General features: G+C 38.3%; 1 protein-coding gene and 1 non-coding gene across 2 annotated transcripts in view; one reads left to right on the top strand and one right to left on the bottom strand.

The window, feature by feature from the left end:
- Nucleotides 1-20,605, bottom strand: part of LOC129406440 (complement factor H-like) — an 84,607-nt gene extending 64,002 nt beyond the window's left edge. The window contains exons 1-4 of the mRNA XM_055144205.1: nucleotides 20,503-20,605; nucleotides 11,914-12,006; nucleotides 8,708-8,841; nucleotides 6,063-6,208 (exon numbers count right to left, since the gene is read on the bottom strand). Coding sequence (XP_055000180.1) covers nucleotides 6,063-6,208; nucleotides 8,708-8,841; nucleotides 11,914-12,006; nucleotides 20,503-20,605 — 476 coding nt within the window. The remainder of the gene's footprint in view (nucleotides 1-6,062; nucleotides 6,209-8,707; nucleotides 8,842-11,913; nucleotides 12,007-20,502) is intronic.
- Nucleotides 6,652-6,758, top strand: LOC129406732 (U6 spliceosomal RNA). The gene has a single exon (XR_008631191.1). It is a non-coding gene; the product is annotated as a U6 spliceosomal RNA (small nuclear RNA).
- Nucleotides 20,606-20,973: the final 368 nt, after the last annotated feature.

Raw genomic sequence — 20,973 nt, 5'->3', positions numbered from 1 at the left:
GAGGGATGGGAAATCTGGGCAGAGGAGGCCCAGTCTTGGTCTGCGCAGCCTTGGAGGTCGCAGCCCCGGGTCCCACACACCTGGATTCCTCTGCTTTCATGCGTGAGGCTTGTCCGAATATGGGGAAAGCGGCCTTGAGCATCGCTGTGGCTAGGCTCCAGAGAGGTCTTCGGCCGCCGGGAGTTCTGCTCGGGGTGGGGAAGGAAGCAGGAGCCCAACCCCTCAAAGGAAGCCCCGGGGAAGCCAGCCAGGCCCTCGGGCAAGAGACTCTCTGTGTCACTCTCTTCCTTGAGCTGGCTTTTAAGTCTCTGGATGGTCGCCGTTGACAGGATTACAGGGCGCCCTACAAACTTAAGAGGATGTATTTTAGGAGTTCTCTATCGCATTAGATGTCTGAGGGCTCTATATCTGTAGTAGGGGTTCTATTGCTCACTACATCTGGAAAACAAAACAGTTGCAAAATGACTTTCAAGACTGCAATCTCCCCAGGCCAGCTCATGGGGCCCCAGAGCACTGCTGGGTGTGACCAAGCCTCCTCAAGCCCTCACGCTGGCTGATTGTCTCTTGATGTGGCCCCCTGTTCCCAGAGCACTGTTTGGCAGAACCCTCCATAAAAGATGAAAATGTAAGAACAATACCAATAATGAAAATCTCAAGATCAGTAGTGGTACACTTGGAAAGTTCTTCATATTCGGTTTTGAAAAGCTCTTCCAGGTACAATGATACATTCAGGAAAAATGCAAACTACCTCAGAAGTCCTAGAGACAAAAGAAGAGAGGACGGAGAGAAAAGTTAAGATTTTGACCTTCATGAATTTCATCTAGACAGACCTGGGTATGGATAGGGTGAACTGATTGCCATGGGCTAGTATGAAGACTTTTGACTGACTAAAGTTTTAGAGATGCCCTTGAAATATTCATCGAATTCCTGGAATGATATGGGAAAAGATTCCTTCCTCCTTGCACTAAAAATTCCAATAGATAATAAAACTTAGAGCAGAAATTAACGATATGGAAACCCGAAAAACAATCCGAAAGATCGATGAAACAAAGAGCTGGTTCTTCGAGAAAATAAATAAGATTGATAAACCGCTAACAAGATTCACAAAGAAAGAAAGAGAGAAAACCCTAATAAACCGAATCAGAAATGAAAAGGGAGACATTACAACAAAAACCAAGGAGATTCAAAAGATCATCAGAGACTACTTTGAAAGTCTATATGCCACTAAACAAGAGAACCTAAAAGAAATGGACAAATTCCTTGACTCCCACAATCTCCCAAGACTGAACCAAGAAGACTTGAAATTTCTGAATAGGCCCATAAATATCAAGGAAATTGAAACTGTAATCAAAAGTCTCCCCCAAAACAAAAGCCCAGATCCAGACGGATTCACAGGGGAATTCTTCCAAACATTTAAAGAAGACTTATTGCCAGTTCTCCTCAAGCTTTTCCAGGAAATTGAAAAGACAGGAACCCTTCCGAGCAGTTTCTATGAGGCACATATCTCCCTAATACCAAAAGCAAACAAAGACTCCACTAACAAAGAAAACTATAGACCAATATCCTTGATGAACACCGATGCAAAGATCCTCAACAAAATACTAGCAAATAGAAAACAACAACTCATCAAAAAGATCATACACCACGACCAAGTGGGATTCATCCCAGGGATGCAAGGATGGTTTGACATTCGGAAATCAATCAACATAATCCATCATATCAACAAAAGTAAAGATAAAAACCATATGATCATATCAATAGATGCAGAGAAAGCATTCGATAAGATCCAACACCCATTCATGATAAAAACTCTCACCAAAATGGGTTTTGGAGGAACTTTCCTCAAGATTGTTGAAGCCATTTACAACAAACCTATGGCAAGCATTATCATCATTGGAGAAAAACTAAGGGCTATTCCTCTAAGATCAGGGACAAGACAAGGATGCCCACTCTCACCACTTCTCTTTAATATAGTACTGGAAATATTAGCAATAGCCATCAGGCAAGAAAAAGATATTAAGGGGATTCAGATCAGACAGGAAGAAATCAAGCTCTCGCTATTCGCACACGATATGATACTATACATAGAGAAGCCTGAAAGCTCTAGTAAGAAACTCTTAGAAATAATTGGCCTGTACAGTAAAGTCGCAGGCTATAAAATCAATACCCAAAAATCCGTGGCCTTCCTATATGTAAACAATGAGACAGAGGAAAGGGACATGAAAAAATCAATCCCGTTCACAATCCTGCCCCAGAAAATCAAATACCTTGGAATCAGCTAAACTAAAGAAGTAAAGGACCTCTACAAAGAAAACTATAAAACGCTACTCCATGAAATAAAAGAGGACATGAGGAAATGGAAACATATCCCCTGCTCATGGATAGGGAGAATAAACATTGTCAAATACTCCCCAAAGCATTATACAGATTTAACGCGATCCATATAAGGATACCCATGTCATTCTTCAAAGAAACGGATCAAGCAATCCTGAAATTCATATGGAACAACAAACGCACACGGATAGCTAAAACAATTCTTGGTAAAAAAATGATGGGAGGCATCACCCTCCCCAACCTTAAACTCTACTACAAAGCGGTAACAATTAAAACAGCATGGTATTGGAACAAAGGCAGAGCCGAAGACCAATGGAACAGGGTGGAATATCCCTACACACAACCTCAAGTGTATGATCATCTAATCTTTGATAAGGGAGCAAGAGATGTGAAGTGGAGCAAGGAAATCCTCTTTAACAAATGGTGCTGGCACAACTGGAAAACCACATGCAAAAAAAATGGGCTTAGAACTCGACCTGACACCATGCACAAAAGTCAGATCAAAATGGATTAAAGACCTCAACATCAGACCACAAACCATAAGGTACATTGAAGACAAGGTCCGCAAAACCCTCCACGATATTGAAGATAAAGGTATCTTCAAAGATAACACAGAACTAAGCAATCTAGCAAAAACAGAGATCAACAAATGGGACTACATTAAACTAAAAAGCTTCTGCACCGCAAAAGATACAGTGACCAGAATACAAAGACTATCTACAGAATGGGAAAGGATTTTTACACAATACCCATCAGATAAGGGGTTGATATCAATGGTATATAAAGCACTGGTTGAACTCTACAAGAAGAAAACATCCAAGCCCCTCAAAAAAGGGGGCGAAGAAATGAACAGAAACTTTTCCAAGGAAGAGATATGAATGGCCAAAAGGCGCATGTAAAGTGCTCTACATCACTAATCATCAGAGAGATGCAGATCAAAACAACCATGAGATACCACCTCACACCACAGACACTAGCACACATCCAAAAGAACAAAAGCAACCAGTGTTGGAGGGAGAGGATGTTGGGAGAAAGGCACCCTTGTACACTGCTGGTGGGAATGCCAACTAGTTCAGCCCTTTTGGAAAACAATATGGACGATTCTCAAAAAATTAGAGGTTGAGCTCCCATTTGACCCAGCAATACCACTGCTGGAAATATATCCCAGAGGAACAAAAAAGTATAATCGAAATGACATCTGCACTTATGTGTTCATCGCAGCACTGTTTACAATAGCCAGAATCTGGAAAAAACCCGAGTGCCCTAAAACAGATGACTGGTTGAAGAAACTCTTGTACATCTATACAATGGAATACTATGCAGCTGTTAGAAAAAATGAGATCATGAAGTTTGCATATAAGTGGATCAGCCTGGAAAGTATCATGCTAAGTGAAATGAGTCAGAGAGAGACAGACATAAAAAGATTGCACTCATCTGTGGAATATAGAATAATAGACTAGGAGACCAACACCCAAGAATAGTATAAATATATAATGGGGTTGACTCCATGGCTTGGAGGCTGATCTCTCATTCTGGGCAACTCACAGAAGGGAACACCAAGTGAAATGTGGTTGGAGGTCATGCGGGTGAAGGGTGATGTGTGCCAAATGTAGACTAGAGATTGAACACAGTGGCCACGCAACACCTTTATTGCAAACCACAACACCTAATCAGAGAGAGAGAACAAAAGGGAATACCCTGCCATAGTGGCGGTGTGGCGGGGGTGGGAGATGGGACTGGGGAGGGTGGGAGGATGCTTGGTTTACTGGTGGTAGAGAATGGGCACTGGTGAAGGGATGGGTTCTTGAACTTTGTATGGGGAAAGCATGAGCACAAAAATATATAAATCTGTAACTGTACCCTCACGGTGATTCACTAATTAAAAAGAAATAAATTATATAAAAATAAAATAAAATAAAAAAGGGAATGCCCTGCCACAGAGGCGGGGTGTAGTTAGGGGGATGGGGTCGGGGGCTCCTGGGATCATTGGTGGTGGAGAATGGGCACTGATGGAGGGATGCGTACTCGATCATTGCATGACTGAAACGCAAGCATGAAAATTTGTAAGTATGTAACTGTACCTCACGGTGATTCGCTAATTAAAATAAAATATGTAAATAAATTTAAATAAATATTAAAAAAATAAAAGTTCCAATAGAAACGATGATGACTAGGTTGTTCACATACCAAGGCATGCTCCTGCTTCATCATTTCCCATTAAGCAAGGTTCTGTAGAATGCCAAGCCACTGTAATATACAGGAAACTTAAAACAGTTTAGAATATGATTTCCTACTACAGGAACAGTCTATCATTTGAAGCAATGTCAGAATTATAAAAAATTGCAATATCATTGTGAAATTAAAGAGCATTGTTTGCAGGGGGTGTTAGAAAATATTTCCAGTATTCCACAGAAAATGGATATCTAAAATTATGGATGTAAAAGCAAAAAGTGTTCTAAACCAAGTAAGAAAATAGGAAACACTCTCAAATCGCTGTCAAAAGCCATAATTATTATGCCTTCTAATGGAACATTGCTCCGTTTGGAAAAAACAGCTTCAGTCCAGCAGAGGACAATAACACAGAGGAAAGGAAAGATTTGAAGGTGGATTACTAGGGACAATATAAGTAATATCACCAAAAAGTGCATTGTAGCCACACAGTATACATTGAATGCTGATTTAAGACATCCAGTTTTCTAAGGTAAATCAAGTGAATGTAAGTTAATGCCTGCTGATCTGTCCTTATTTATAAAATAGTTTAAATTTATTAACGATTTTAGACTTTGAAAGTCTAAAATTTGTTTTGTTTAAGGCAAAATTATCCCTTTATCATTCAGACACAAAGCCAGATTACTCTAAAATCTAAAACAATTATAACATGATATTATTATGAGTGTTCAAGTGAGAACAGTTTTTTATTCTTTTGTACATTTATAATACTTCTAAAATTTGGTTTACTTGGTCAAACCGGAAAAACCTTGGTGGAGCAGATGACCAAATATTCTAATATCCACTGAAGATGAGTTGCTGCTTTAAGATGCACATTTAGGAATGGAATCAAATTTAGAATCTACCGAGCTGCATTCAGTAGGTTTCAACATTAAATACTCATATCTTCTTTAAGAATTTTCCTACAACATCTGTTATCACTAGGGGTTTTTTTTTGTAATCTGATTTTGCACTTTATTATATACACTAACATTCTTTTAGCTGTTCACGTTATTCATATTGTGATATGTATCTCTGCTCAGGGCTCACTCTTGGCATTGCTCAGAGGACCACATGTGGTGCCAGGGATTGATCTCAGGTTGACAGCCTGCAAGGCAAACTCCGTACCTGCTGATTGATCTCTCCAGCCCCTCTGCATATTGTTTTACAGAGAGGCTAAACCACACAACATTCACATCAATGCTGGGTGCAGTTTCTTTTTTGGTCACACCCCACCAGCACTGTTTTTCACAGTCTACCACCTCAGTATATGCCATTCTCATTGACGTGAGATATTTCATTATTTTGTTTTTAATTTCCATGAATATGAATGACAATATATTTTTTTTTGCTTTTTGGCTTACTCCCAGCAAAACACAGGGGTCAGTCCTGGCTCTGCACTCTGGAATCACCACTGGTGGTACTCAGGAGACCATATGGGATTTGGGAATCGAACCCTGGTCAGCCGAGGGCAAAGCAAACGCCCTACCCACTGTGCTATAATTTTTTTATACACCTACTTGTCCATGTTTGCATATCTCCTCTCCTCTTCCATTTTTATGTCATCCAAATCTTTAGTAGAGTCCATTAGCCTTAATATTTCTTTACGACTGTGTCTTACACAAACTGTTTCCTTGACTTGAATTAATCTCCCTATGTGATTTCCCTTACAGAGATAGTAGTATTTATAATCGTAGAAAAATTGAATGCACCACAAACATTCAAGAGACTTATGAAAAATAGTCCTCTATATCTTAGTCATTGTTTTAAAGAAAAAAGTTGTTTCAAGACCTTTAGAACTTTCCACTGAGGTTGGAAGTATAAAGCCAAATTTTCTGGTGCAAAAGAGTTGAGCAAGTTCCAGAAATAAAAAAAGTTAGTAAAGCTTTCTAGTGTTTCACAATGCAGAGTCTTAAAATGAGTATGAACAAAGAAACGTCCTCTACTCAACAACATCTAAGTATTTTCCCATGTAAAATAATAATTTAGTGCATGTTTTTGGAAGACACATTGCAGTTTTGTACCTTATTGGATCTTGAGATCTGGTCACCCAAATCTCACTTACCTGAGGTTAGAATAGTGTACTCTTTGTTAAGAATTTTTTAATTAGTGCTCGCTTCGGCAGCACATATACTAAAATTGGAACGATACAGAGAAGATTAGCATGGCCCCTGCGCAAGGATGACACGCAAATTCGTGAAGCGTTCCATATTTTTATATGGAACAATAAACGCCCACGGATAGCTAAAACAATTCTTGGGAAAAAAGATGATGGGAGGCATCACCCTCCCCAACCTTAAACTCTACTACAAAGCGGTAACAATTAAAACAGCATGGTACTGGAACAAAGGCAGAGCTGCAGACCAATGGAACAGGGTGGAATATCCCCACACACAACCTCAAATGTATGATCATCTAATCTTTGATAAAGGAGCAAGAGATGTGAAGTGGAGCAAGGAAAGTCTCTTTAACAAATGGTGCTGGCACAACTGGACAATCACATGCAAAAAAATGGGCTTAGAACTCGACCTGACACCATGTACAAAAGTCAGATCAAAATGGATTAAAGACCTCAACATCAGACCACAAATCATAAGGTACATTGAAGACAAGGTCGGCAAAACCCTCCAGGATATTGAAGATAAAGGTATCTTCAAAGATGACACGGAACTAAGCAATCTAGTAAAAACAGAGATCAACAAATGGGACTACATTAAACTAAAAAGCTTCTGCATCGCAAAAGATACAGTGACCAGAAGAAAAAGACTATCTACAGAATGGGAAAGGATATTCACACAATACCCATCAGATAAGGGGTTGATATCAAGGGTATATAAAGCACTGGTTGAACTCTACAAGAAGAAAACATCCAACCCCATCAAAAAATGGGGCGAAGAAATGAACAGAAACTTTACCAAGGAAGAGATACGAATGGCCAAAAGGCACATGAAAAAGTGCTCTAAATCACTAGTGGTCAGAGAGATGCAGATCAAAAAAACAATGAGATACCACCTCACACCACAGAGACTAGCACACATCGAAAAGAACAAAAGCAACCGCTGTTGGAGAGCATGTGGAGAGAAAGGGACCCTTCTGCACTGCTGGTGGGAATGCCGACTGGTTCAGCCCTTTTGGAAAACAACATGGACGATTCTCAAAAAACTAGAGGTTGAGCTCCCATTTGACCCAGCAATACCACTGCTGGGAATATATCCCAGAAAAGCCAAAAAGTATAGTCGAAGTGACATATGCACTTATATGTTCACCGCAGAGCTATTTACAATAGCCAGAATCTGGAAAAAACCCGAGTGCCCTAAAACAGATGACTGGTTGAAGAAACTCTTGCATATAGTATATAGTATTCTATACAATGGAATACTATGCAGCTGTTAGAAAAAATGAGGTCATGACGTTTGCATATAAGTGGATCAACATGGAAAGTATCATGCTAAGTGAAATGAGTCAGAAAGAGAGAGACAGACATAGAAAGATTGCACTCATCTATGGAATATAGAATAATAGACTATAAGACTAACGCCCAAGAATAGTAGAAATAAGTACCAGGAAATTGTTTCCATGGCTTGGAGGCTGTTCTCTCATTCTGGGTAACTCAGGGAAGGGACCACCAAGTAAAATGTGATTGGAGGTCATGTGGGGGAAGGGTTAGGCGGGCCGAATACAGACTAGAGACTGAACACAATGGCCACTCAACACCCTTATTGCAAACCACAACACCTAATCAGAGAGAGAGAACAAAAGGGAATTCCCTGCCATAGTGGCAGGGTGGGGTGGGGGGAGACGGGACTGGGGAGGGGGCGAGGGATGTTGGGTTTACGGGTGGTGGAGAATGGGCACTGGTGAAGGGATGGGTTATCGAACTTTGTATGGGGGAAGCATGAGCACAAAGATGTATGGATCTGTAACTGTACCCTCACGATGACTCTCTAATTAAAAATAAACTAATAAAAAAAGAATTTTTTAATTAAAATCAAAAGCAGTTTTTATGATCAAAAATTTTTGTTCACCATTATAAACTGTTGAGAATAAATTCTAGTAAATTAGAAAATATAAAAATTCACTTAGGCAGTACATAGAATTATCCAAATTGGTTTCCATGCATAACTGGTCATTCTCCTGTGAATAAGCTATACTACCAGCTTAGTACGTCTTCTAGCCACCCATCTCCTTTCTGTTGCATCTGACAGAGAATGAATAGATCACTCTCCTTGTAGAGAGAGGCAGGAATAATTAGGGGAGAAGAGCAAGTATTTTGTCCAATAGTTTTCTTTGTCTCTGGGCCTGAAAGGAAAGATACATTATAGAAACAATCACAGTTACATTTTTATGATTGATGGAACTTACATTTCCTTCCTAGGAGTATCTGTAAGTCAAGTTTATCTTCGTATTTGGAGAAGACATTTGCATTGGCGAGAGAAATATTCATAACATTATATTGCTAACATATATTTTTCTCAGTAGGTGTATATTAAAGTATTAACAATACACGTTGACCTCGGTGTAATTTAAGACCTTACATTTTCAAGAATATTTAAATTTTAAGATGAGTTAGCCTTGAGCATGGCTGTGGCGAGACTCCAGAGGTCTTTGGCCGCGGGGAGTTCTGCTCGGGGTGGGGATGGAAGCTGGAGCCCATCCTCTCCAAGGAGGCCCCGGGGAAGACAACCAGGCACTCAGGCAAGAGACTCTCTGCATTGCATTGCTCTGTTCTGTGAGCTGGCTTTTAAGTCTCTGGATGCTGTCCATTGACAGGGTTACATGGCACAGTTAAACTTAAGAGGATGTATTTTAGGAGTTCTCTATCCCAGTAGATGGCTGAGGGGTCTATATCTGTAGTAGGTGTTCTATTGCTAATTATATTGAGAAAACAAAACAGTTGCAAAATTACTTTCATGACTGCAATTTCCCCAGGCCAGCTCATAAGGCCACATCCACTGCTGGGTGTGACCAAGCCTCCTCAAGCCCTCACTGCTGGCTGATTTTCTCTTCATATGGCCCCCTGTTGCCAGAGCACTGCTTGGCAGAACCCTCCATAAAAGATGAAAATGTAAAAACATTTTCTGAAAATATCAGGATTAGTATTTGTACACTTGAAAAATTGTTCATATTAGTTTTTGATAAGCTCTTCTAGGTACAATGATACATTCAGGAAAAATGCAAACTACCTCAGAAGTCCTAGAGACAAAAGAAGAGTCTCTAGGTAGGAAGAAAAGAAAAGTTAAGATTTTGACCTTCATGAGTTTCATGTAGACAAACCTGGGTCTGGACAGAGTGAACTGATTGCCATGGGCTAGTTTGAAGAATTTTGTCTGACTAAAGTTTTAGAGATGCTCTTGAAATATTCGGCATCTTCCTGGAATGATATGAGAAAAGATTCCTTCCTCCTTGGGCTAAAAGTTCGAATAGAGACAATGACGACTGGGTTGTTCACATACCAAGGCATTCTCCTACTTCATCATTTCCCATTTAGCAAGGTTCTATAGAATGCCAAGCCACTGTAACATACAGCAAACTTAAACTATTTAGAATATGATTTCTGACTGAAGGAACAGTCTACTATTTGAAGCAATTTCAGAATTAAAAAATCTACAATTTTATTGTGAAATTAAAGAGCATTTGTTTATGTGGGGGGGGCAGAAAATATTTCCAGTATTCCAAGGAGGTATATCTAAAGATATGGATCAAAATCTTCTAAGCCAAGAAACAAAGTAGGTAACACTCAAATATCTGTTAAAAGCCATCATTATTATGTCTTCTGATGGAACATTGCTCCCTTTGGAATAAACAACTTCAGTCCAGCAGAGGTCAATGCCACATAGGAAAAAAACTATTTCAAGGTGGATTACTAGGCACAATGTAAGTAACATCACCAAAAAGTGCATTGTGGCCACACAGTGTACATTGAAAGCTGATTTAAGACATCCAGATTTCTAAGTTAAATCAAGTGAATGCAAGTTAATACCTGCAAATCATTTGTAAAATAGTTTAAATTTATTAATGATTTTAGACTTTGAAAGTCTAAAATTTGTTTTGTTTATCAGGTAAAATTATCCATTTAACATTCCAGACAAAAGCCAGATTACTCTAAAACTTAAAACAACTATAACATAATGATATTATTATAAGAGTTCAAATGAAAACTTTTATTAATTCTTTTAGTACATTTAGATTTGGTTTATTGGTTTATTTGGTCAAAAGGAAACAGAAGACCTTTGGTGGAGCAGAAGACCTAATATCCTGATATCCACTAAAGATGAGTTGCTGCTTTAAGATGCACATTTAGGACAGAATCAAATTTAGGACCTATCTAGCTGCACCCCGTAGGCTTCAACATTAAATAATTTATGTCTTCTTTAAGAATTTTCCTACAACATCTGTTATCCCTAGAGATTTTTTTCTAATCTGATTTTGCAGAATATCCTTTATTATATACACTAACATTCTTTTAGTTTTTCATGTTATTTATTTTATGGCCATATGTATCTCTGCTCAGGGCTCACTCCGCACTGCTCAGAGGACCATATGTGGTGCCAGTGATCGATCTCAGGTCGACAGCATGCAAGGCAAGTCCCCTACCTTCTGAATGACAGCTGTGGCCCTTCTGCATATTGTTTTACATGGAGGCTAAAACACACAACATTAACATCTATAGTGGGTGAAGTTTCCTTTTTGGGCACACCCCACTAGCACTGATTTTTCACAGTCTACCACCTAAGTATATGCCATTCTCACTGATGTGAATATTTCATTGTTTTGTTTCGCATTTCCATGAAAACAATTGACAATAACTTTTATACACCTGCTTGTCTATGTTTGTATATCTCCTCTCCTCTTCCATTTTTATGTCATCCCCATCTTTAGTAGAGTCCATTAACCTTAATATTTCTTTATTACTGTGTCTTACACAGACTGTTTCATTGACTTGAGTTGCTCTTTCTCTCTATCTGATTTTCCCTAGAAACATAGTCTTATTTATAATCCTAGAAAAATTGAATGCACCACAAACATTCAAGAGACTTATGAAAAATAGTCCACTAGGTCTCTGTCATGGTGTTAAAGAAATAACTTGTTTCAAGACCTGCAGAACTTTGCACTGAGGTTGGAAGTATAAAGCCAAACTTTCTGGTGCAAAAGAGTTGAGCAAGTTCCAGAAATAAAAAAGTTAGTAAAGCTTTCTAGTGTTTCACAATGCAGAGTCTTAAAAATGAGTATGAAAAAAGAAACATCATCTATTCAACAATGTCTAAGCATACGACCCATTTACAATAATACTTTAGTGCATATTTTTGGAAGACACATTGCAGTTTTGTACCTTAATGGATTTTGAGATCTGTTCACCAAAATCTCACTTACCTGAGGTTAGAAGAGTGTACTTCTTGTTAAGAATCTTTTTATTAAAAGGAAAAGCAGTTTTCATGATCAAAAATTTTTGTTGACCATTGAAAACTGTTGAGGATAAATTATGGTAAATTAGAAAAATAAAAATTCACTTAGGCAGTAGATAGAATGAACCAAATTGGTTTCCATGCATAACTGGTCATTCTCCTGTGAATAAGGTATAATACCAGCTTAGTAGGTCTTCTAGCCACCCATCTCCTTTCTGTTGCATCTAACAGAGAATGAATAGATCACTCTCCTTGTAGAGTGAGGCAGGAATAATTAGGGGAGAAGAACAAGTATTTTGTCCAATAGTTTTCCTTGTCTCTGGGCCTGAAAGGAAAGATACATTATAGAAACAAACACAGTTACATTTTCCTGATTAATAGAACTTACATTTGCATCCTAGAAGTATCTGTAAGTCAAGTTTATCTTCGTATTTGGAGAAGACATTTGCATTGGAGAGAGAATCATTATATTGTCACTGTCATCCCGTTGCTCACCGATTTGTTTGAGCGGGCACCAGTAACGTTTCTCATTATGAGAGATTTTGGATTGTGGAAACAAGTGGCTGCTCAGGACTCTGCTTGGGTGGTCACAGGGATACCACACCCCCTCCAATTTGCCCTTGTCTCTTCAGACATGTGTGAGTCTGAGCTTAAATACTGCCTTTGATTTCTTTTGAGATTTATTTTTGGGTCCCTGAGGCAAGGTCACTGGTAGAGATTACAGGGTGATGCTGGAGTTGTTTTGTGGTGGTGACTGCCAATGCTTCCATGAGTATTAGAAAGTGGGGGGAGATAGACCATCCCAACTTTGAGGTAGACAGGAGATTTCAGTCACAAAATCTGTATGCCAGAATTTTCAACAGATTATATCTTGGTGAGGTCTGTCCTGAGACAGTGGAATCAGGCCAGGAGTATGGTGATGATTTGGGATTATATAAGCAAGAGGCTGCTGGGGGCTCTGCTTGGGCAAGCCACCAGACCAACATGCCCACCTATGATTTACCCCATTCCGTTCAGCCATGCGTGGGTCCAAGATGAACTCTGGCTTTTGATAATTTTTGAGATTTATCTACGTGTCTCTGAAATAAGGCCAAAAAATGAGCTGTCACAACTGAGGTGGTGGTGGTTTGTGGATGTGACTCCCATATAACTAACTTTTGACCCTTTAATTTCCCAGTAAACTTGGTCCCAAGTTGCTGGGGTCTGGCCAAAGGCAGAGTAATAATTTTGGGGTATTAGGAAGCCGAAAGACATCATCAGGCTTCTCTTCCATTTGCCCCAGAGGTATAGGTTGACCTGTATTTGGCATCATATTCCCCTAGCCTGATTCTCTTAAGAAACCCAATTGCCACATCTCAATTTAGACCCTGATCATCTCAGCTTAGGCCCTTTCACAACAGCTATTACAGCTTTTGACACTGAGAGTGCGAAATGTTTGTCTTGGAAATTCTTTTTCTTCTTATTTATTTATTTTTAAATGATTTAAATTCTTGCTTAATGCCATATGAATTTATGCTTTTCAATCAATTTGATGAATATCAGCACATTCATTCAACTATCTTCTAAAGCCAAACTTACAGAATGCCATTTTACTTCAGAGCACATTCATGTCAGTTACTACTTGTCTTTCCAGAACTCAACATGTATTCAGTAGTATATGGATCAAAACATTTTGAAGTGATTAAAGAAAAACATCATAAATAAAACTATATAAGATGGGATAAAGTAGTTATGACAGAGAAATTTGAACATTATATTTATACAAATGAAAAGAACAATGAATACTGATTAAGCAAATTCAGTGCAAGAAAGTAAAAAAAAAGAAAGTTGGAAAGAATCCCATTACACAGCTAGTTACTGAAAGCTTTCCAAATCAATATATAGTTGGCAATATAACTTGTTCATACAATTCAAGCATCCATCAAGAAATAGCCCAAATTATAACCTCACATCTCTTCTTAAATTACTAGAAAAAGATCAACAGATAAAACCCAACAAAGCAGAAGGGGAGAAATATCAAAACTTAAGAAAATTCAATGTAATTGAAACAATTCTACAGAATAACAACGAAACCAGCATTGCCTTTTAAGTAGTAGAAACAAGATTGTGAAACTAGTCATTCTAATTCAATTTAGAAAAAAATAAAACACAGAAAATTATGAAACACCATATCAGAATTAAAGGAAGTTCTAAACAATACCACAAAATATTTCACAGTATCATCTAAGATTCTATTAAAAAATTGCCATGAACTTGGAAAACCTAAAAGATATAAATATTTTATCTTGGAATTCTTTAATCTCTCAAGGCTAAGTCAGGAGGAAGCAGCATACCTCATTAGTTTCTAGTGAGGCAGTGAAAATAATAATTTTTTGTCTCCTCAAGGGATTGGGAAATAATACAGTGATTAGGACACATAATTAGCTTGGTCCAGATGCAAGTTCAACTCCCAGCTCTGAACGGTCACCCAAGAGAGCTTTTCCCACAGTCCTCTGGAGTATCCCTAGTATCTCTAACCTCACAGGATCTGGTCAACATCAGATCTTCAGAGTTTTACACTAAACTGCCACCACAGCTAACGATGACTTTCCTGTGTGACCCCTGAGTCCCTGAGCTTCACTTTTGATGCCCAGTTTCCACCCAACAAAAAAATAAGCAAATCAAAACAACCAACAAAAGAAGTCACACTAAAAATAAAAGCCCCATTTAAAAGGTTTTACTAGACAATTTTCCTAAACTATTAAAGAAATTTTCCTTTCTTCTATTCTTAAATTTCTTTTAGACGGGGGGTTGGAGTGATAACGCAGCAGATAGGGCGTTTGCCTTGGACGCGACCGACCTGGGTTCAATTCCCAGCACCCAATATGGTCCCCTGAGCACCGCCATTAGTAATTTCTGACTGCAGAGCCAGGAGTAGCTCCTGTGCATTGCCAGGTGTGACCCAAAAAAGGAAATAAGTAAATAAATATATAAATAAATAAATAAATATAATGACAATTTAAAAAATTTCTTTTAGAAGGCTAATGAAACTACAATTATCTGCAAACTTTTTGTTTTGTTTTGTCTGGATCCCACATCCCTACATGATCAGAATTTACTCCAGGATCTGCTCTCAGGAATTACTCCTGGCATTAGTCAGGGAACCATATGGATTCCTGAGATTGAACGTGGTTTGGCCACATGCAGAATGCCTTACCTGCTGTACTGTCTCTCTAGCTCAGCCTCTGAGGCCATTGTTACCTGATATCAAAAACAGACAGAAACAGCATATAAAAGAAACTTAAAGAACAACATCCATGATGAACATAGATGGGAAGATCCTCAATAAATTCAAGATGAACCAAACCCCAGCCTACAAAGCATTAAAGGAATTATAAACCATGATCAATTCGGATTGACATCAGAGACACAGGTTTGGTTAAGTACATGCAAATCAATACAGTATATCACACTAATATGAGCAAGGAAACGTGGATTTTGTCCAATGTTTTTCTGCATCTATGACTTTAATCTTTCCTTCCTTTTAGAGTAAAATACCCATTTATGATAAAAACCCAGAACAAAATGGGGAGAGAAATTTTCCTCAATATACTGGAAGGCATTTACAAATTCAAGCTAACATAATACTCAATGGTATAAAAAGGATCTTCTTCAAATATCAGGCCCAGGAATTGGATTTCTACCTCACCACAATTCCACCTAGCTTGTAAGTCTTTTCACAGCAACAGGACAAGAAATGATGTCAAAGGGTATCCAGACAGAAAAATGAATCACACTTTTTGTAGGTAACATAACATCATACTTATAAAAAAGCCTAAAAACTATGAAAAACTCCTAGAAGTAATATATCTATACAGGAAAGTGGCAGAAATCCATTGCATTTCATATGCTAACAGTGGAAAAGAGAAAAATTAAAGTAAAGCAGTCTCATTCACACTGTACCCTAAAGAAACTAATACTTGGAAATCCACTAAACCATAGAGATGGAAAACATTAAAAAAATAAGTTATCAATCATTGACATAGAAGAAAATGCAAAGAATTTGAAACACATCCACTGTTAATGGTTTGAAGGATTATTATTGTTAAAACAGTCATATTATATTATCAGTGCTATACCTATAAATATTTATGTGACTTTTTATAATTATTTCAATTGATTGATTGTCACAGCCAGCAATGCTCAGAGGACACTGCCCTGCTCTGCACTCAGATATAAACTCCAGGTAGTGTTCAAAGGACCATATGGGAAGTCAGTCGTTGAAACCAGGGCAACTACAATTAAGATAAGCATCTTATTCATTGTAGTATATCTCTGGCCCATTGTACGTCTCTTTTTTTTAAATTTTATTGAATCATCATGAGATAGTTACAAGGTTGCACATTTGGGTTACAATCACACAATGATCGAACACCCATCCCTCCATGAGTGCACATTCCCCACCACCAATATCCCAGTATACACCCCTTTTCTCATTTCCCCCCTGCCTCCATGGCAGATTATATTCCCCATACTTTCTCTCTACTTTTGGGCATTATAGCTTGAAACACAGACACTGAAAGGTCATTATGTTTGGTCCATTATCTACTATATGGCATGCATCTCCCTTCCAAACTGATTCCTGTAGCCATCATTTTCTTAGTGATCCCTTCTCTATTCCATCTGTGTTCTCCCCTCTGCTCTTGAACCAGTCTTCCAGCTATAGGGCAATCCTCCTGGCACTTGTGTCTACTGTCCTTGGGTGTCAGTCTCATGTAATTGTTATTCTATTCTTCAAAAACTAGAAATTGAGCTTCCATACGACACCACAATACAACTTCTGGGAATATATCCCAAGAATGCAAAAAACTAGAGTAGAAATTACATCTTTACCTAAATTTTCATTGCAGCACTGTTCACAATATCCAAAATCTTGAAAAAACACAAGTGCTCTAGAACAGATTACTGGTTAAAGAAACGTTGGTACATCACACAATGGAATACTATGCAGCAGTTAGGAGAGATGAAGTTATGAAATTTGCTTATAAATGGATAGACATGAAGAGTATCATGATAAGTAAAATGAGTCAGAAATAGAGGGACAGACATAAAAGGACTGAACTCTTTTTATGGCATATCTAATGATATAGAAGTAATAGGTTAGATGAAGTGATAAATTTCCCAGAATAGCTAAACCTGTTTCAGGAAAGAGAAGATTAGAAACTTTTCTTTACCCAAATTATCTTTATCAGGGAAATGCCAGTCAAGATATGACTTCCCACCAGAAAGACTAGGGCCTGTCAAAAAGATGGGAATAAACAAGTGCCTACAAGAATGTATAGAAAAGGACCCCTCATCCACTGCTCATGAGAATGATCATTGTTTCAGCCTTTTTGGAAAATAATCACAACCGGCAATTCCACTTCTTGCATAAGTCCGAAGGTTCCAAAACCACTATTGCAAGAAAAGACATTTGCAATTTTGTGTTTAATATAGGGTGATCCAGATTAGCCAAGTTCCAGGAACAGCCCACATGCCTAAGAACAGAGGAGTAGATAAAGAAACGAAAGTCCATATGCACAACAGAAGACTGCTCAGCTATATGAACTGGTGACATCCTGCAGTTTGCTGCGATGTGGATGGAGGGAGATAATACTATGGTCTCATTCTATTAATAAAACATTTTCTTTTGGTTTGAAATTGCTAAGTTTTATTGATAATATTTGATTTAAAAATTGTGGTATTCCATTTTTGTTTCACACATATGAAGTTTTATCTCTTTTCTAGTACATTATCCTCCAGCAGGGTCCACAGTTTTCCATCCAACCTCAGCCTGCCTCTGCGGCTGGCATTTTCCACCTATCTATTGTCCTAGCACTCCCTTCTCTAGTTTATCCCACTTATCCCTACCCCAGTGACAATCTTCCTACTGAAGACCACATCTGCCCTTCCTCTATTTTGACTTTGGCCATTTGATATTTTACCTATAAGGTTTCTTCATATCACACATATGAGATAGAGAATTCTAATTTTTTTTTCTTTTTGAGTCACATCCCGCACTGCACAGGGGTTACTCCTGACTCTGCACTCAGGAATTTCCCTTGGTGGTGCTCAGGGGACCGTATGGATTCTGGGTCGGACGCGTGCAAGGCAAATGCCCTACCGGCTGTGCTATTGCTCCAGCCCTGAGATAGAGCATTCTGTGATGAAACTGTGTTGACTAGAATAAGTCAGCAGGAGGACTTACACAGTGGGAATTCTTTTATTTAAAAAGAAGAATTAAGGCATGAGTTAAAAATGTAATTCATAGCTGAATTTCATGCATATAGTCTTCAAGAATAAATTCTTTCACATGCGAAATATTTTTTAAAAAAGCTTAGAGAATGCATGTTACTTCCCTACTATATTTGTTTATATCCTGCAGATGAGAGAGATCATTCTCTCTTCCCTTCTCCCATGACTAAGTACAATGAGCACAATACTCAAGATCTATCCACATAAAAACAAACTGTATGATTTCATGGGGGGGGGGATTTAAATTTTTTTAATTGAATCACAGTGAGATACGATTCCAAAGCTTTCATGTTCGAGTTTCAGTCATACAATGATCAAACATCTATCCTTCCAACAGTGCACATTCTTCACCATCAATGTTCCCTGTATACCCTTCTGAATATTTCCAAACTCGCCCTGCCTCTGTGGCAGACAATTTCCCCCATACTCTCTCTCTAATTTGGGGCTTCATGGTATACAATGTAGATATTGAGAGGATATCACGTTTTGTCCTTTATCTACTTTCAGCATATGTATCCCATTCCAAATGATCCCTTCAACCCTCACTGACTTAGTGATCCCTTCTCTATTCCAGCTTGCCTTTTCCCCCAGTCTTCCTGGTCCTTGTGTCTACTGTCCTTGGGTGTCCGTCTCATGTTATGTTATTTTGTTTTCCATAAATGTGTGCAATCATTCTATGTCTGTCCCTCCCTTTCTGACTCATTCTACTTAGCATGATACTATCCATCACCAATCACTTATAAGCAAATTTCATGAGTTCATCTATCCTAACAGCTGCATAATCTACAAATTATGAAAGAGAAGAAAGAGATATTAAAAAACAATCACTTTCATGATAGTACCTATGAAAATCAAGTACCTAGAATCGATTTTGTGTTTTCTCATACAGAGTTTACTTACAGTCTTACAGAGAGAAATAAATCCTATAAGCCAAACTAGGATTTCTAAGACTTCTTATGAGCTTCCGTTTACGAATCCTCCTACTCTACATGTCTTTTACCCTGTTTGGAGAAGTTACGTGAAAGTAAGTCTTCCCGGGTAGGGGGCGTGCGAGGGGAGGGGATGGGGATGGAGATTTACTGTGGTTCTTGGTGGTGGAATATGTGCACTGGTGAAGGGGTAGGTGTTTGAGCATTGTGTAACTGAGACCTAAGACTGAAAGCTTTGTAACTTGCCACATGTTGAGTCAATAAAAATAAATAAATTTTAAAAAAAGGAATAAATAAAAAAAGGAAAGTAAGTCTTCCCTCACACTTGCAGAACCAACCCACCTATAGGTGGCATCCTCTTTGCTTTCTCAAGATCAATGCTGAATGCTGTCTTCCTTCTTCCTTCCCAGAGGACTGAGAGTTGGCTCTTTGGGTGCAAACATTAGACATCTACAAATGCTTGGCTTTTGCAGTGAAAAATGGGACAGATCATGGCATGAGGATTGGGTTGAGTCAGTTGTGCAGGAAATTAGGTGGATCCATGAGTGAAAAGAATCAACAGACAAGGGTTTTAATGAGTCTTGGAAATGAGGTTTCCAGAAGCTCAGAAAACTGGTTAGTAAGATCCATTAGTGATGTTTGAGCCTCTTTTTTGAATGCCAGAATCAATTTTCAGCAACTGTGTGAAAATATTTCTGCTAGAGTCTCTGAATCCCACAATGATAGTCATCAAGGTGATTGTCAGCATGTGGGTCATTTGCAGAAGTCATTCCTATCCTGCCATCTTGCTTATCTGAGTCTTTCCTACAGATTTCAATGTTTTTTTCTATTTTACTGCATTCTTGACACATACTTATCAAGAAATATGTGTGCTATCCACTCATACACAGAAAACATAAGTTTAAAGTAAGAAAGGTATATGAGCAGAAAAATAAAACCTAAGTATAAAAATGAAACAAAAGTTTAAAATTAAAAAAGTTCTATCACTGTATCACTGTCATCTCGTTGTTCTTTGATTTGCTCAAATGGGCACCAGTACCATCTCCATTTTAAGACTTGTTACTGTTTTTGGCATATTGAATATGCCACAGGTAGCTTGCCAAACTCTGCCTTGTAGGCGAAATACACTCGGTAGCTTGCTGGACTATCCAAGAGAGGCGGAGGAATTGAACTTGGGTTGGTTGCGTGCAAGGTAAACGCCCTACCTGCTGTGTTATCGCTCCTGCCCAAGGAAGTTTTATAAGCATAAAAATAAGACAGTATCAATTACACATATGAACTATGTGCAATTGATACAAATTAATTTAAAAACATAAAAATAAATGTAAACTGGTGGCTCAGACTCCTTTACTTACTGATTCGGACGCATTTGGGAGGTGGGGACCAGCCATTCTCTGTACATGTCATGACTGTCTCCCCATTTGAAAGACTAAAGCCACTATTGCACTGAGGTATCATCGATTCACCTTGGAAATATGTGTATGATCTCCATGACCCCTTTCCATTTTCCAAATAATTGAAGAGGCATTTTCCCAATGATTATTAAAATGGGATGTTCCTCTACAAGGTTTCTGTATATCCCACATATGAGACAGAGAATTCTGAGATGATACTGTATCGAGTGAAATAAGCCAGAGAAAGGAGGACTGACGCAGAGGAAATTCTTTTTTTTAAAGTATTAAGGCATGATTTTCAAAGAAATTTACACCTGAATTTCAGGTATTCAATGTTTGAGAATTAATTTTTTCACATGTGGAATATTAAAAAAGCTAGAGAATAATAACTCAATAATGGTAAAAGAACTAAATACAAAGTGAAGTGAATCA

The sequence above is a fragment of the Sorex araneus genome, chromosome 7 (genome assembly GCF_027595985.1).
Source record: "Sorex araneus isolate mSorAra2 chromosome 7, mSorAra2.pri, whole genome shotgun sequence".
NCBI classification, from domain to species: Eukaryota; Metazoa; Chordata; class Mammalia; order Eulipotyphla; family Soricidae; genus Sorex; species Sorex araneus.
Note: the sequence above shows the minus strand (reverse complement) of the source record. Positions and strands in the feature narration are given on the sequence as shown.